General features: G+C 49.3%; 1 protein-coding gene across 2 annotated transcripts in view; it reads right to left on the bottom strand.

Moving 5' to 3' along the window:
- The window catches only part of Creb3l1 (cAMP responsive element binding protein 3 like 1), a 43,090-nt gene extending 39,514 nt beyond the window's left edge, over positions 1 to 3,576 (bottom strand). For both annotated transcript variants that reach the window (XM_005364143.2, XM_026787711.1), the window contains exon 1: positions 3,021 to 3,576. In XM_005364143.2, the coding sequence (XP_005364200.1) occupies positions 3,021 to 3,122 (102 nt within the window). In that variant the 5' untranslated portion in view covers positions 3,123 to 3,576. The remainder of the gene's footprint in view (positions 1 to 3,020) is intronic.
- Between the last annotated feature and the right edge of the window lie 12,328 nt (positions 3,577 to 15,904).

The following is a 15,904-nucleotide window of genomic DNA, read 5'->3' as shown; positions in this document are numbered from 1 at the left end:
CACACACATGCACACACACACATGCACACGCACACACACAGGTACACACACACACACGCTCTATAGGTGCCTGCAGAAAGCCCACCCACACAGGCACACACACATGCACACACACACACATGCACACACAGACACACACATAGTTCTCTAATCTCCCAAACCCTCCACAGGCTGGGGGTGGGGCCTCTTGACTTTCCCCTTTAGCATCGGTGTAGAAGTCAGATTGGGGATCTGGGGAGCAGTGAGCAGCTTCACCTCTTTCCCAAGCTCCTCCTCTGGGCTTGTCCTAGGGTCCCCTCATCCTCACACCTGGCTTCCTCAGCTGCTGAGAGGTGCATGGGTGTGTTGAACAAATATCCTTACAACTTCCTGCTGCTCCCCTCTAAGACAACAGAACCCCCCCCCTCCCTGCTCCCCCTCTTCCTCCTCCCAGACTTCCCAGCTGGGGTTTCTCTGGAATCCTGAGTCAGTTCCCTGGAGAGAAACCAGAGAGATCCCTGTAAGGGACACGGCACAGAGACCCTCTCTCCCCCTCCTCTTCCATCTCTGTTGTCTGTGTGCATGCACAGGCCTGGTGACCATAGGGTGTAAATGCTCAAGGAGCTGGGGAAAATCACAGAGGCTGCCGGAGGAAAAGCCTGCACCTCTGGGAGGAAGGACAGTTGCTGTGTTCTAAGGGTGCCTCTAGAGTAGCAGAGGCAGCACCACAGTACCCGGAGGAGGGCCTCAGAGACCATGCAAACACCCCACCACCTGCAGGCTGCAGAGGGGGCAAGGTCTCAGCTGCAGTCAGGAGGACCTAGCTTTCTCTTTTTGCTTTAGGTCCCCATGCAGCTTTGATGGCTCACAATGGGGTTTTAAGGACAGTGAAGACACGACTTTCCATCTTGCGGATAGACGCATCCCTTGCATCCTCATCCCCAGAACCCTCTCTCATCCTCCTGGCAGAGAGTGAGGAGGGAGTTGGGGTGTGGCTGTGGTAAGGAACTTAGGCAGGGAAACAGAAGAACGAGAGAAGGAATGGAATTTGCTCAAGGTCACACAGCAACTCCTGTCTCCCCTGCCCAGTGCCTGGAAGATGTCAACTGTAGCCCCTAACTTGCCTGGGCCTTAAGTTGCCTTCATCTTCTCACCAAATCCTTACACTAGTGCTTCAGGCAAAGAGGGTCTCCTGTTAAGGATGAGGAAGTCAGGGCTCTGAGAAAATAAGTCACAGGGCCCAACCACCCCACTAGCTGAGGCAGAAGCATAGCCAGCTCCAGAATTCCCCAGTTCCCAGCCAGGGAACTCTGTCCTCTTAGGAACTGCTTCCCCAGGCCTATCTGACCCTGGACCAGATGAGGGCAGGAGGGCCCCAGCTGGGCTTTCCCTCTGGTGCCCCATTGCCTATCAGGGTTTCTTTCCTGCATTGGAGCAGGGCCCGGAAGAGCAGCTGCAGAGGGGCCAGCTGTGGATTTCATTGAGAAGAAAGCCCAGCTCAGCGGCCCCAGCTGTATGAAGTCTGCAGGAGGCTGCCCTATGCCCTCAGACTTCAGGGAGGCTTCAACAAGCCGCTTTCCCTCTAACCAGAACCTTTTACCTGCTCCAAGAGAGCTATATGAAACCTCCAAAACTCTGTTGCTTAACCCCTGGGAAACATCTAGACACCTTGGAAAGCATCGGTCCAGCTTTTCCCCATTATAGATCAAGAAATGGACGCTCAAGCTCACAGGGGAAACAAAGGCAGGATGAGACCACTGCTCCTAAAACAGAACATCTCTCCTAGTTCCCTTGATCTGATGTGGGAGACTAAGATTTGAACAACCTTGCTCGGACAGCAAGCCCCAGAGGGATACTGCCTCTGGAGTAAGGCCTAGTAGTCCTGACACCTCTGACTTCCCGACTGATGATATCAGTCAAGCTGCTTGGGAGACTCTAGCAAAGTGCAGGGCACCTAAATCCTTCAAGGATTTTCCCTTTGCTTGCTGAAGTTTTTGTTAGCGTAGGAGGTAGGTGGAACAGGTGGGGACCCCCGTGTGCTTGACCTTCTGGGGAGTGTGGGTGGAGGGGCATACAACTATGGTTCATTCCGAGGTGTTGGTGGGTTCCCATATGATTCTCCAAACAATCCACATTTCTTCAGGATGGGACTCACTCTCTCCCCTCTTCCCCTCTTCCCAAGACCTGCCCCTCCCCATCAAGTCTCTGGGGCTGAGCTCTAGTGAACGAGAGGAAGGAAAGAAGAGTGGGTCTCGTTTCCTTAGTGAAGTAGGGGAAAGGAGAGAGGAAAGCAACTCCACAGCCCGCGGCAGTCATGAAGTCACAGGGAGAGACAAGTTCAGCAGAAGCACGGGGAACTAAGGAAGCACAGTGGCCGAGAGTCTCCCGAAACGTCACCGGGTGCTGCCCTGACCCACTACCTTCAGTTCTTTTCCCGGGAGGTCCCGAGCCTGATTTCATTGGGAGATCAGGGCAGTGTTCCTCAGTTTCTGGGTCTGGCTCCGGTCCCCTAAAAGCTTAGGGCCTCTGGCCTGGGAAAGCGCCACTGTGCGCCCCCAAGCGGAGATACAGCTTCCGAAGCACCGAGGCCCTATAGAACGAGCAGGGAAGGGCTCCTCCACTTTGCGCCCAATCTGGTCCCTGAACCCTGGGGTGGGTGGAGGGTGGATGGAAGACTATGGCAGGGTGGCGCGAGCGGGGAGGGGGGTGAGGATTGGTGTCTCTTGAGTTTATGTCCAAGGTTCGGGTGTCTCCGATACCTACATGTCCCTTTCTCGAAGAAGCCAGAGGCCAACGTGTGCTCTGATTGAGTCCTCAGAAGTGGCGTGGGGCGCTAGCTGCGAGCCTACACTCTAGGTTCCTGGTCTGAGAGGGGAGTCCAGGGACCTAGTGCCCATCTTAAAGTCCTATGCACGTGTCCGTCCAGGCTCTGAGCCGAGCCTCCTCCTTGGTTCTTACCGATCTTTGCGGGGTTCTAAGGCACGCCACGGAGAGGGGTGAGAGTTGTGTGCAAAGGGGAACCGAGACCCTCTCGTTCTTACCGCATTGTTGAGGAAATCCGACTCGTTCAGGTCTCCCAAGTCCAGGAAGCTGGATCCCGGGAACAGCCTGTCGGCCGGGAAGGGTTCCAAGACGGCGTCCATCGCGCCGGGTTCCAGGAGACCCCCCTTCGGGCTGCGCTTCCCTCACTCCAGGGCGGCGGCGATCCCCGCACCGAGCTGCGGCTGGGCCGGGCAAGCAGCCCTGGGGGCAGGTCCCGGAGAGTCGGGGGGGGGGAAGGGGGGAAGGAGCGGCGGGGGTGGCTCGGGTCGGGGGCGCTGGGGGACCTTAAGGCAGCGGCGCCGAACGCACAGTGGGCATTCAGCCGACTCCTCCTCCAACTCCTCCCGGGGCGCAGCTGGCTTCCATGGGGACCCCGGGGGTGGGGCCGATGCTGGAGGAGCCCCCCGGGCCGAGTGGGAACCGGGGGTGGGGGTACTCAATGCTCCCCCGAGAGAGGATGGGTGCCGGATCTCTCTGGGTCTCGTCCTAGGCACGGCTTCTGTCACTTTCCCGGGTCTGAAACCTGGAACCCGGGGCTGGTTAGCCCAGCTGGCCCAGGCGCCACGCCCCCACATCAATATTCACGATAACTCAATATTAATGAGCAGGGGGCGTGGCTGGGGACGTTGGCTCCCCTCTTTTAAAGAGACATGTTTCAGTTAGGCTTTCTTGGAAGGCTCAGCTTTCTGAATGCTCAAATAATGTGATGAAGGCAAAACTATTCTGGAAATTGTAAGTTTCGTGAAACCTGGGCGATTTGTGAAGGCTTTACCAGCCACGATTCCGTTAGCTGAAGACAGACTAGGAAGCCAAGTTTTTCCTCTTCTTTTTCCTCCTCCCGCTCTTCCTTCTCTTCCTCCTCTTTTTTTCTTTTTGAAATAGAATCTCTCTCTATAAGCCCTGGCTGACCTGGAACACTCTGTGTAGACGTTGGTCTTGAACTTATGCCTCTTCGTGTGCATCGCCATGCTGAGCTTTTTCCAGTTTGGTACTAAACCTTGAACCAAACCAAAGTCAGTAAACTGTCAAACTGTCGTTCCTGGGGCTGAAGAACTGAGTTTCCTGCTCTTCCACAGGGCTCAAGTTCCATTCCCAGGGCTCACAAAATATCTTCCCACAATGAGGATCTCTCTCTCTCTCTCTCTCTCTCTCTCTCTCTCTCTCTCTCTCTCACACACACACACACACACACACTTCTTTCTTCTGGGGGTGCCGGATCTCATGTATCCCCAGCTGGGTTTATTGATTGGCATGGACCACCACACCCAGGTTTTTTTTTTGTTTGTTTGTTTTTTGTTTTGTTTTGTTTTTGGTTGTTTTGGTTTGTATTTTGAGACAAGGTTTCTTTGTGTGTCGCTGTGGCTGTCTTGGAACTCATTCTGTAGATGGTAACTGGCCTTGAACTCAGAGATCCACCTGCTTCTGCGCCCAGTAACACACCCAGTTTTATGTAGTGAGGAGGGGGGGGGGGAATTACAACTGCCTCCCTACCACCTGAGGCACGTCTCAATTCCCTACTCTCAGCTTCTTTATTCTTCATCCCCAGGCTCTCAGCTTCCATGTTTCCTTCCCCAGGAAGCCTTCCTCGGAGCCCAGATGGGAGCAGTAAGCACCCCGGTACACACTCAATATACAGGCACGCACCGCATCCTCCTTCACACAGCCCTTGTATGCTCATGTGACTGGGACTCTGCTGCACTCTCCCAAACCCCTCAAACAAACAGGAAAGCCAGCTGTCCTGCAGGCAGAGGGGCTGCCTGAACAGTGAGCTATGAGTGGAACCTCCTCCTCTCATCCACCGTGAAGCCTCTAGATTTCTTCAGAGCCGATGTTGGAGAATGTGGGAGTCTGGTGAGCCAAAGTGCCATCCAGTCACCTGACACGCGGGCCCCTGGGACGCTTTACTGGAGTAGCCTGCTGCTTCAACAACTTAATCTCTTAGAAGGGCGGATAAACAATCTCTCAGCACCCGAGTAGGGAAACTAGCTCATGAAGGGCGCTCCCTTGAGGGCTGGGTCCACTGTTTCCTGCCCGGAGTCCTGCTGGGATTACACCTGTTTAGCTCAGGACCTAAAAGGCCTTTAAGAAGCAGAGATATCTTCATGGCTCAGCCATAGTTCCTGGTTAAAGTCACCAACTGAGACCAAAGCTGTTTTCTAGAGCTGGGAAGCAGGCAAATGGCTTTTCTAGGCTCCCATCTCACGGCCCAGATGACATAGTTTAGGACAGTGAAGTTATGACCTAGTCTATCACATGATCGTTGGCTCCAAGGCTTCCTCCAGAGTTTGCTCGTGAGAAGCTGGCCCCCGAGCCCATGTTCTAGGGTCTTATTCACCAGCAATGCCATCCTGGAAAGTTAGGTTGAACCCAAAAGAAATCAATTCTACCCACAGTGATGGATAAGAGTTAAGTGGGGTCATGGGTCACCTGAGGATTATTAAAACAGGAGTGACGGAGCCTTTTCAGGAAAAGGGGAGTGGTCCCTGTGTGGGTAGACAGGACTGTGTCTCATGGGTGACTCTGGCAACAGGTGTCTGGAGTCCTGGCTCCTGAGCTAGAATCCCTGTGGGCTCCCAGGAGGGGCAGAAGTGTCCCTTTGCCTAAGGTTGGCTGGAAATCGTGACAGTGTTCCCCCCCCCCCGCCCCTGCTCTGTAATTAGGGACATAGGTACCATTTAAGTGATTGGGGAAGATTATATAGTTTAGACAAGTAGGATTAAAGTACCCTGTCTCTCCTTATTCTTATCCAGGTGAACACCCCAGGAAACCATTGGAAATAATCCTGGGGAGGGAGGCTGAGAAGTAAGATCTCCTGAGAGAAAGCTGGGAGCTGGAGTAAGAAGAGAAGACAGGCGAGCAGAGCCCGGATGAGCTTAGTGTCCTGGAGCACACGGGGTGGCAGAGCCTGGCACACCTACAGGGGAAACTGAGGACCTATCAGTAACACACACTAGTCCAGGTACCTGAGAGCCTGGCGTGGAGTTTTTAAAGACATAGTGAAGAACCACACAGCATGACTGTGTGGGTAAGGAGGGTCTCTCTGAGCAGTGAAACTGCAAGCCGAGTCATGAATTTAGGTCATTCAGGGTCAAAATGAAGGAAAAATATTCCAGGTGGTGGGAACAGGGTGCATCAGAGGAAGAAAGCCTTGATGGGATGGGGGCAGGCAGGGGACAGGATTGATGAGTGGAGCCCCACGTTGGACCAAACCTCTTCTGCTCATTACATGGCCACTGAGACTCTGGTCTGTGAAAACCCTCGTAAAGATCATGACAGTTCCCAGAGTAGCCCTTTCCTCCCCATCCACTCCAGTGAGGGTGTTCAGAAACACAGCTCCTCTATCCAGGGTGGACCTAGCCTGTGAGTGCTAGGTGAGCTCTTTACCACTGAGCTCAGCTCCTCCCCGACATGCATGGCTGCTGCTCTGTGGCAATGGCTCCAGCTGTGAAGCCAAAGCCTTCTGCATAATAATATCTCTACACAGTTGGTGACAGTGACGCACGTGAGGGAAAGGGCAAAGATGAGCCTCCCATCTGTCCCGGACACTGCAGGCGTCAGCGTGTGTGGTGTCACTACCCTTCCCGGAGTCTCAGGTTCTGCGTGTATAAGATGGGGGATGAAGCCCTGATACCTCCTACACTCTTCCAATTGGGGCTCTGGGAACCCAGACCGTGAAGCCAAGCCTGTCCCTCAGAAGGCTAGGTACTCTGGCTTTCTAGACTCCTACCAGGAGCTACCTGGAGGGTGGAAAGCAGGTGTTTGCTCGAGGCTGGCAGGCCTTGGGTGGCGGTGAGAAGGTCACCCAAAGTAAACCTGCCTTGTTTGCCTGGATCATAAAGGAAAAACGTTTTGGCACACTTAAGCAGGAACTTCTGGGGAATGAAAACATATTCATCCTGGAGATTAGGCTAACTTCCGGGGTGCAGATGGGGGCCCTTTGTTCTCTGTGGCTCCCCAGAATGGATTGCATGACTGTTCTTCCTCTGTCCCCTATTGGGGCTTGAACTGAGCTTTGGAGTGGCACTCTGCCAGGAAGGGAGGGTGGCTTCTAACCCTGCCTGTCATTCATCCTCTCCACGCCCTCGGCCTGTGTCCTGCTCTCTCCATCCCGACCTACCCTTTCCCCTAACATTTGCTGAGGGCTTGCTCTGTGCCAGGTACCAAGTATATTAGCTGTGTTACTTGGTTTAATTCTTGAGACAATCTTGTAAGACAAGTTCTGGGGTTTTCTAATTCTGACTTACCTGTTTCTTTGCACATGTTAACACCTCTGAAGTCAAGAGTGTCTGATGACGTAAGTTTGGTGGGTGAAAGATTCCCCTGCTAATGTATTAAAGGTAATGGCATTTCATAACACTGATGCCACCTTAGATTCAGGGAAACAAGATATTGTCATCATGCCTAGTGTGTAGATGAGGAAAGTAAGCCCCAGGGAGTTTATTTTCCTTCTTTTCTAGGTCACTGGGGCCTAAGGCCATGACTGGCTTGCCTAGCCTCAAGAGACAGAGCTAGAGCTGTCCGCTTGTGGTCCTTCCACTTATCCCAGAGCTACTGCATTGCTCCCTGGGGAGGGAGCAGAGGAGAGCCTTCTAAGCATCTGGGGCGGCCAGTTACTATGAAGGTTACAACACAGGTGACTGTGAGGCAGAGAATGGCCTTAGAGACAGATGTCCCTCCCCTCTTTTTAAGTCTCTGAAGGCTGAAGCTCTTTAAGGAGGAAGAAAGCCTTTCCAGCTAACTGCTTTCACTTTTCCTCCTAGATTTCTGCTCTATTGTCCCATTTTAGAGGCAAGTCCTCCCCTGGCCCTCTGTCTGCTGGCTGCCTGGGGAACCACTCTGCCTGCTTCCTCTTTTGTCTCCAGTTCTGAATTCACCTCCTCTGCACCGCCGTGGGTCACCTGCGCCAACTCTCTTTCTAGTCGTCGTGTATAGCCTAGGCTGCTTCATTCCTTCCCTCGTGGTTTCCTCTTAGATCTCCTGACCCTTCCAGCTGCCTTATTCTCTAAGTCTAGATTGTTGGAGAAAAACATCAACAGAGCCAGATATTTCTTCCTGTCCAGTAAGGGACACTCCCCTAAAATCCTGCCCCACCTGGGGCTTGCAGAACAGTAACTGCCTGCCTCTGCCATGATCTCTAGCCCCGACCAGGCCTCAGTTTCCCCAACCTATGGGGAGACTCAAGTGGCTTGTTACCAGGAAACTGAAGGGCAATCTCAGGCTCTCAGGTCAAAGAATTCACTAAAATCCTGTCCAGAATCAGCTCAGCAGGGACTGAGAAGGAAGGTGAAACTGGCAAAATGAATGTATAATTCAGGATGCCCCTGTCTTCCTGTACGGGTGAGACAATGCTGACTCAGGCTCACCCTCTGCAGAAGACAGATCTGATGTGTACACAGGTCCTATTATGCTGTGATTGGATGGAAGCTAAGCATGTAACCCATGGGGAGCTGCCACGTGCACATATTGCTGAAAGTCAGCCATGATCAGAAAGGCGTGGCCCTAAAGCTAAGCAAGGGGCTTCTGCCAATTTCACGCATATGTGTGTGCATATGTGTGTGAGTGAGTGTGCATGTGTGCAATGCTTATGAAGGAGAGAGCACCAGCTCTCACCTCTGTATGCGTGCTCTGGTCAGTGTGAGCAGGTACAGATCTAGTTTCCATCTTCTCCCAACATGCAGCAGGGCGGGGGAGACTGAGCGGAATATTAATTGTGCTTTGGCACGTGGCTGGGCTCCATGAATGTGGTGGTCGGAGGAAGCAGCCTGGAGCTATGTGGGGAATGAGGGGAAGCCACAGCTTCAGAGCTCCTGGGACTTATGTCTGTGCTGAGGTGGAGGCTGAGCCCAGGTGGCTGGCGGGTGGGTGGGGGGTTCTTAAGACCTAAGATCAGGGTAATCAGGGTACAGCCAAGTTTACAGGGATTCCCACATATAATCACAGATCCTAACACGGAAGAGACCTGCTACTGAACAATGAGTAGAATCTTCATTGTCTGTTAGGTCTAACAGTGATCCTCTAGGGAGAAGACAGTCAGTAGAAGAAAGGAGGGAGGGGAAGGAAGAAACAAATAGATATAAAGCCCTTAGTGAATGTCAGCCACTCTGATGGGCACTGTCAAGCATTTTAATTTGTTGTAAACTCCCAAGAACGTAGACGATAGCATGAGGGTATCCCATGGAGGGGCATCCCCTCCACTCCTGTAACATTCATCCCAACCTTGCAGCTTACCCGAGCTTAGGAAAGCCCAGACTGTTTTCTTTGTTTTCTGCTGAGCCCTGGGTCTGTGTTTAATCAAATGGTTTGTGAAGCCCCTAGTGTCTCTTTCCTTGTTGGCTTGACTGCGTGGAAGTTTGGAGCTGAGTTTGCTGAGGTCCACCTTGTGCAGCAGAAGCTCATAGCATGTTTGCACACTGACTATGTTCTGCCTTTATCTTACACTGTTATTTTCTCTTTCCCATATCATTTTCTCTCTATTAAAAACCATCTGAGGCTGGAGAGATAGCTCAGTGGTTAAGAGCATGTATTGCTCTTGGCTTTTTTGTTTTTTGTTTTTTGGTTTTTTTAAGACAAGGTTTTTCAGTAGCTGTGGAGCCAGTCCTGGAACTCACAGAGATCATCCTCTCTCTGCCTCCCGAGTGCTGGGATTAAAGGCGTGCGCCACCACCTCCAGGCTAGCATGTCTTGTTCTTACAGAAGACTTGTAGTGGGCAGCTCAACTCTGCCTGTAATCTCAGTTCCACATGCTCCAGTGGTCTCTTTAGTTCTTCCCAGGACACCTGCACACACAGACACATACCCAGCCCCTACATATGAATAATTTAAAATAATATAAATAAATCTTTTAAACAATAACAAAGCCCATCAGATTCCATTGTTTGCAGCACAGCCCCAACGTCTTTAACAGTGATATGGAAAGACACAAGTATTTTTACTTTCATGGATGAAGAAGGTGAGGTTATGTTTGTCCAAGGCCACCCAGACATTAAACAGGAGAGTTGGAAATATGATCTTAATATCATTTTTCTGCTGCATTAGCCACTGGGATTGAACAAGTTACAGGTAATCAGGGGGCTTCCTGGAGTGCTGAGAGGGGCCCAAATCCTTGGTAGATGCAGCCTTTACCTCCCTCTGGTGTTTGCTTAGACTTTACCCTTAAAGAACAACCATGGAGCCGGGTGGTGCCCACCTTTAATCCCAGCACTTGGGAGGCAGAGGCAGGTGGATCTCTGGAGTTTGTGGCCAGCCTGGTCTACAAGAGCTAGTTCCAGGACAGGCACCAAAAGCTACAGAGAAACCCTGGCTTGGAAATAAAAAAATAAAAAGAAAAGAAAAAGAGAAAAAGAATAACCATGGATGATCTGTACATCAATGGGACCCAAGGAGCCTTGGCATACCCTATGTGTAGGGGTTAGCCCTAACCTCTCTCTACTGAGTAGAGCCAATAGAAACCCAACAGGCTCAGCCTTGGCAATCACCATAAAAAGAAAATACATATTCCAAAGTCAAGTGTGGTGGCATGCCTGTGATCCCAGTACTCAGGAAGCAGAGGCAGGAGGAGCAGGAGTTCAAGGCCAGCCTTGGCTATGTAGTGAGTTTGAGATCAACCTAGCTACATGGGGCCCTTTCTTCAAAATATCGAACCAACAGATCAACTAACAACAATAACATCTAAAGAGTGAAATATATTTTCCAGATGTTCTGAGTAAAGACTATGGAAACCCAGAACTAAGGGCACCAAGTTCTTAGGGAATAATGGATGGATTGAACACATTCATCTGAGACTCTATGGCAAGAGAGCAACATGCATGTGCCCACACCCTCAGTGTACAGTCTGTAACTCAGTCTTGTGCTGTCCTTAGGCTACCCACCTGAAGTCTCTTTCTCGCCACAAGAGGCCTTCCACATGCTTATGAAATGGGAATGCCCTTTCCTTCCTTCCTTCCTTCCTTCCTTCCTTCCTTCCTTCCTTCCTTCCTTGTTTCCTTCTTCCTTGTTTCCTTCTTCCCTCCCTTTCTGTATGTTTACTTAAAAAATATAGCTGTGAATCAGGCATGGTGGCACACACCTTTAATCCTAGCACTCAGGAGGCAGAGGTAAGTAGATCTTTGTGAGTTCAAAGCCAGCCTGGTCCATATAGTGAGTTCCAGGACAGCCACAGGCTACATTAGTAAATCTGTCTTCAAAAATACAATGTATACCTCAATATTCTCAGTCTATAAGGAGCTCCTATAATCAGCACAGCAAGCACCAGCAACCCAATAACAACAGAGCAAGGAATGTGAGTTGGGTACTCTCACAGTATGGAGTCACCTTGTCCCAGGGCCAGGTAAGCTGTCTGGTAGGTATTCTTATTTGTGCTTTGCTATAGCCTGTAGAGGCAGATCGATCCTGGGATAGCGCTGTTGTCTCGAGGCTCAGAGGAACATCATTGTGCAGAAAGTCACACAGCATCTGTAGTCTGATTCCCTAGTCTGTGCTCTTGAGGCATGTGTTGGAACAATAGCAACATTTACTAGAATCCAGGTCTCCAGAAAACTGAACAGGAACAAGGGAGGGAAAAATCACACACAGGCAACCAAAAGAGATGGAGCAGACACACCCCAGTCCTGGATAGAGGTATTTTAATTTGTTTTATTGTTTTGAAACAGAGTTTCATTAATATTTCCAGCTGTCCTGGAACTTGATACATAAGCCAGGCTGGCCTCGAACTTTTAGAGATCTGCCTGCCTTTCCTCCTAGGTGCCAGGATTAAAGACATGTTCCACACCTGGTTGTCTTGCATTTTGTTGAGTAGATAAATGAGCTCAGAGGTAGAAAGGGAATATAATGAGAAGTGACCTTCTCATGTCTGCATCCTAAATCTTAGAGTGATCTGCAAGGATCTCACTCTTTCACAAACATACAATCAGTTTTATTTCTTTCTTGGTTCTAGACCTGCCTTCTTAGTGCTGGGATTAAAGGTGCACACCACTACGTTAGGCTACGTCCAGCATGATTTAAATTTGCATTTCTCTTGAGTAGAGTTGAGTAAAGCACCTTTTAGATGTCTCAAATAATTTGTTCCCCGTCTGCAGCCTGATTAGTCTTGTCTTATCTGATTTCTAAGAGCTCTTTATCTGTCAGGCAGATTTTGATATGTTCTTCAGGTTCTGGTACCACACTCTAAATCTTTCTGGGAGAGGTTGTAGAAATACATTTTTTTCAAACCTGACTTTATTTAATTAATACTGTTTTTAATGGCAGGGCCTCACACTGGCTATGTAGCCAAGGATGACCTTTTGATACTCCGGTCCCTATTTCCTGAATGCACAGATTATAGGTGTGCGCCACCTGATTTATGTGGTGCAGAGACTGCCAGGGCTTTGTATATGACAGGCAAGTACTGTGCCCACTGACAGCCTCGGCTCCAGATAGCACACACTGAGTGCCTTTGGTATACCATCCTAATACAGAATCTCCCGAGAGCAGCAATTGAGAGACACCACAGTTCACGTGTAGTGGGGACCAGACAGGGTGTAGTCTATAGCAAACCGCATTACCAGGACCCAGAATAAGTACCCCGGGGACGCAATGGGGGAGCAGTAGCGGGACCCAGAATAAGTGCCTTCCCCTCTGCTTCTTGTCACATTTGCTCTCCTATCTGTCTCCATCTAGGGTCGGCTTCTCTCACTTTTCCTCTCCCTGCAATTTCAGCTTTCTGCCCGGATGAGTGCTTGCCATTCCTGTACACTGGGCTACATGCCACTCTCTTCCTTGCCTGTACTGGTCCTCACAGTTAGGCAGTAAGGACCTAGAGCTAATGGGCCAAGCAGTGATTTGATGTTTTTTTTTTGTTTTTTTGTTTTTTTTTTTTTTCGAGACAGGGTTTCTCTGTGGCTTTGGAGCCTGTCCTGGAACTAGCTCTGTAGACCAGGCTGGTCTCGAACTCACAGAGATCCGCCTGCCTCTGCCTCCCGAGTGCTGGGATTAAAGGCATGCACCACCATCGCCCGGCTCAGTGATTTGATTAATACAGATTCTGTGTGGTTATTTCAGGGCTGAGCAGCCAGGAACTAACTAGCAGCCTCATACAACAGATGAGTGCCCAACATGGGGCTAGCTAAATCCACATAAAACCTGAGAGGGCTGGGAAAGGAATTCTAGACACTGAAAAGTTTTGCTACATTTTTTTGTCAGATGGGCTTTGCCTGCAGGCTGCAGCTCCTTTAAGAGAAGTCTTCCTGATTCAGCAGTAGCAAAAAAAAAAAAAAAAAAAGATAAAAGAAAAAAGGCCATGTGGTTTTGAAACAGTGACTTTCTGGGCCATGCTGCCAGCAAACTCTGGCTCTTTCTGGAGACCACGCATTTAAATGGGGTTTGTGGGCAGTGTGCTGCAAGTTACTTGGTGGCAGCATGGGCCAGCAGGTTATCAGAGTTGAGGTGGTGAGGATGGTTCCCATACAGCCATCCTAGAACCTGAGTGAACTACCTCCACCATATTTAAAGCCTGAGAGAGGCAGAGCCAGCCCCCAGGGCTGAGACCAAGCTGCTTAGCATTTTAAAAAGTGACCTTGAACAGAAAAGGATTTCAGGTACACATTAGGACAGATTCAGACATAAAAGACCTCTTAATGAGATACAGCATGTTTAAAAAATGTATGCAGGCTTGGGACAGAGAAGAAAACGAGTATAGAGAGTCATAACAGGAAGTAAATGGTTTATATAGTTTCTATAGAGACAGAGTACAATCATAGATTAAAGGAGTAAAGATAATAAAATAAATGTTAAACTTGTAGAAAAAGTAATAGAGTAAGAAAAAAGCTATGTGAAGATAAAATACACACAGAGAGTCTGGATTATGTATATTATTGTGCTTTTAAAAAATTTTTTGACTGTGAAGAAGCTAAGTGCAATGAGACATAAGCTAAACCAACATATATGTCAATTTGGGTCTAAGGATATGTTGCTTTGGAAAAGAGGTTCTGCTTTTGTTTCCACACAAGGTGAGAACCTATGGATTCATTCCAGACTAATGTGGTTTGATGAACCAAGACCCTCCGAAATGTTGCTGTATACATCCCCAAAATTACCTTGTCCAACAAAAAGCAGGAAGCAGTTTGAAGAGAACTACACCCATATTCTCAAATATTGTTTATAAATGTCTGTTTATATTTAAAGGGGGATATGCTATAGACATTTGCATTGGTGTGGATCTTGGTCTATTAATATAAATTTAAGATCAGTTTTGTTATACTGTGTATATATATTTCTGCTCTTGATTAAGGTATGGTGTTTGTGTAGCTCATTTAAAAATACAATATATAATTATGAAATATAGGTTAATAGAAAGTCATCTATAATAGTCAAGCTCGTAGTCAAATTAGTTAAGTTTTTATATATAGAGAGACTTATTTCAGTTAGATAGGTATTCTTCAAATCTTTCAGAGACCTTCAGAATATGGCATTTGAAATGTTTTAATAACTTAGGATTTTCATGACAATGAAACTCATCTGCTCCTGGCAGCACCAATCTACTTCAAGAGGATGATGGACATCAAAGAGGCTCCTTATAGAGTAGGTTAGCCATTTGGGCAAGAAACTGCTCTTGCCTGGACTGCTTGATGTTATGCTGTATGAATTGGACATGCAGGACCCACAGAAAAATGACTGTTGAAGTTGCCTAAAGAAGGTAAGAAAATCCTTCAGTATTCCTGCTTCATGAAAGAATCTTCTAGACATTCTGCAGGACACAGAAAAAGTGACTGACAAACTGTCTCATACAGCACTCACTATCTATGATTTTCCTTATCCTGCACTGGATCATGGCAATAATGGTTTCTAACATGCATCTTCTACCTCTCAGGATTCGACTCTTCTTCCTAGCGGGGAGACTTATCTTTGGCTTAGTGAAGACTTGTAAGATTGATTGGTGGATGTTTGCAAAGTCCCCACTGGAGTGTAGGGATATCAAGGGTTGCACAGACTAAGAACAGATGGTATGCCAAGCTAAAATCTCAGCACCAAGTCCCAACCAGGAAAGGGTTAAGCTTGCCAGAGTTTTGTATATGAAATGGCACCAGAAAAAAAAGTGGAGACTAGCAATTGAGCCCTGTCTCATCCTGGTTCAAATGACATTGTCTGAACTTCCCCAGCCTGGCCTCCTGCACTAATTACAGACCTTCCCTGGGGAGGAAGGCTGGGGCCAGGAGTTCCTCATTACAGGCGCCCATGCTGGAGGGCACAAACCCCAATGACCAAACCCAATGGCCAAACAAGATCTCTGTAAGACCCAGAGTCTGGCTATTGAGCTTCCTGACTGCTGCTTGGCTAGGAAACGGTTAAGGAGTAGCTGTGGGCTGGTAGGAAAGGCTGACAAAATAACAAGATTACACAGCCATGCAAGTCACCTCTCCTTGATTCCCCCTTTGTGGGTCTGGATACCTCAATCTTGCCCTCCGAAATGGGTACAGCCAGCTGTCAGGGCCTCCCCTCTGTGGCCACTGTGGGCTGCCTCTCCCTGCGGCCTGTGGAGACCACGTCTTCTTTAATCTTTCGTTTATCTAGAGGCCTCGCCCCTCTGAGAGCGTCTTTGATGTGGGGCCTGCTCTAGGGGGTAATCACTGGGTTTCTGAGGCCTTGTCTGGGCTCTGCCCACAGCCCCTTGCCCAAGCCTGGACTGGAGGTCTCCTGACCATCAGAGACAGATCCTGAGGGTAGCCTAGGCAGACAGGACAGTTTGTCACTTAGCTCATGGGGACGTGGAGGGATTGTTGCTTGAACCCCAAAGTGGAGTAGAGAGCTAGAGAGTAGGAGCTTGAGGATCATTCATCATTATCCACCCACCCACCCAGCCATCCAGCCATCCATCCACCCATTTACCCATCCATCCATCCATCCATCCATC

Source organism: Microtus ochrogaster, assembly GCF_000317375.1.
Source record: "Microtus ochrogaster isolate Prairie Vole_2 chromosome 14 unlocalized genomic scaffold, MicOch1.0 chr14_random_1, whole genome shotgun sequence".
Classification (NCBI taxonomy): Eukaryota; Metazoa; Chordata; class Mammalia; order Rodentia; family Cricetidae; genus Microtus; species Microtus ochrogaster.
Note: the sequence above shows the minus strand (reverse complement) of the source record. Positions and strands in the feature narration are given on the sequence as shown.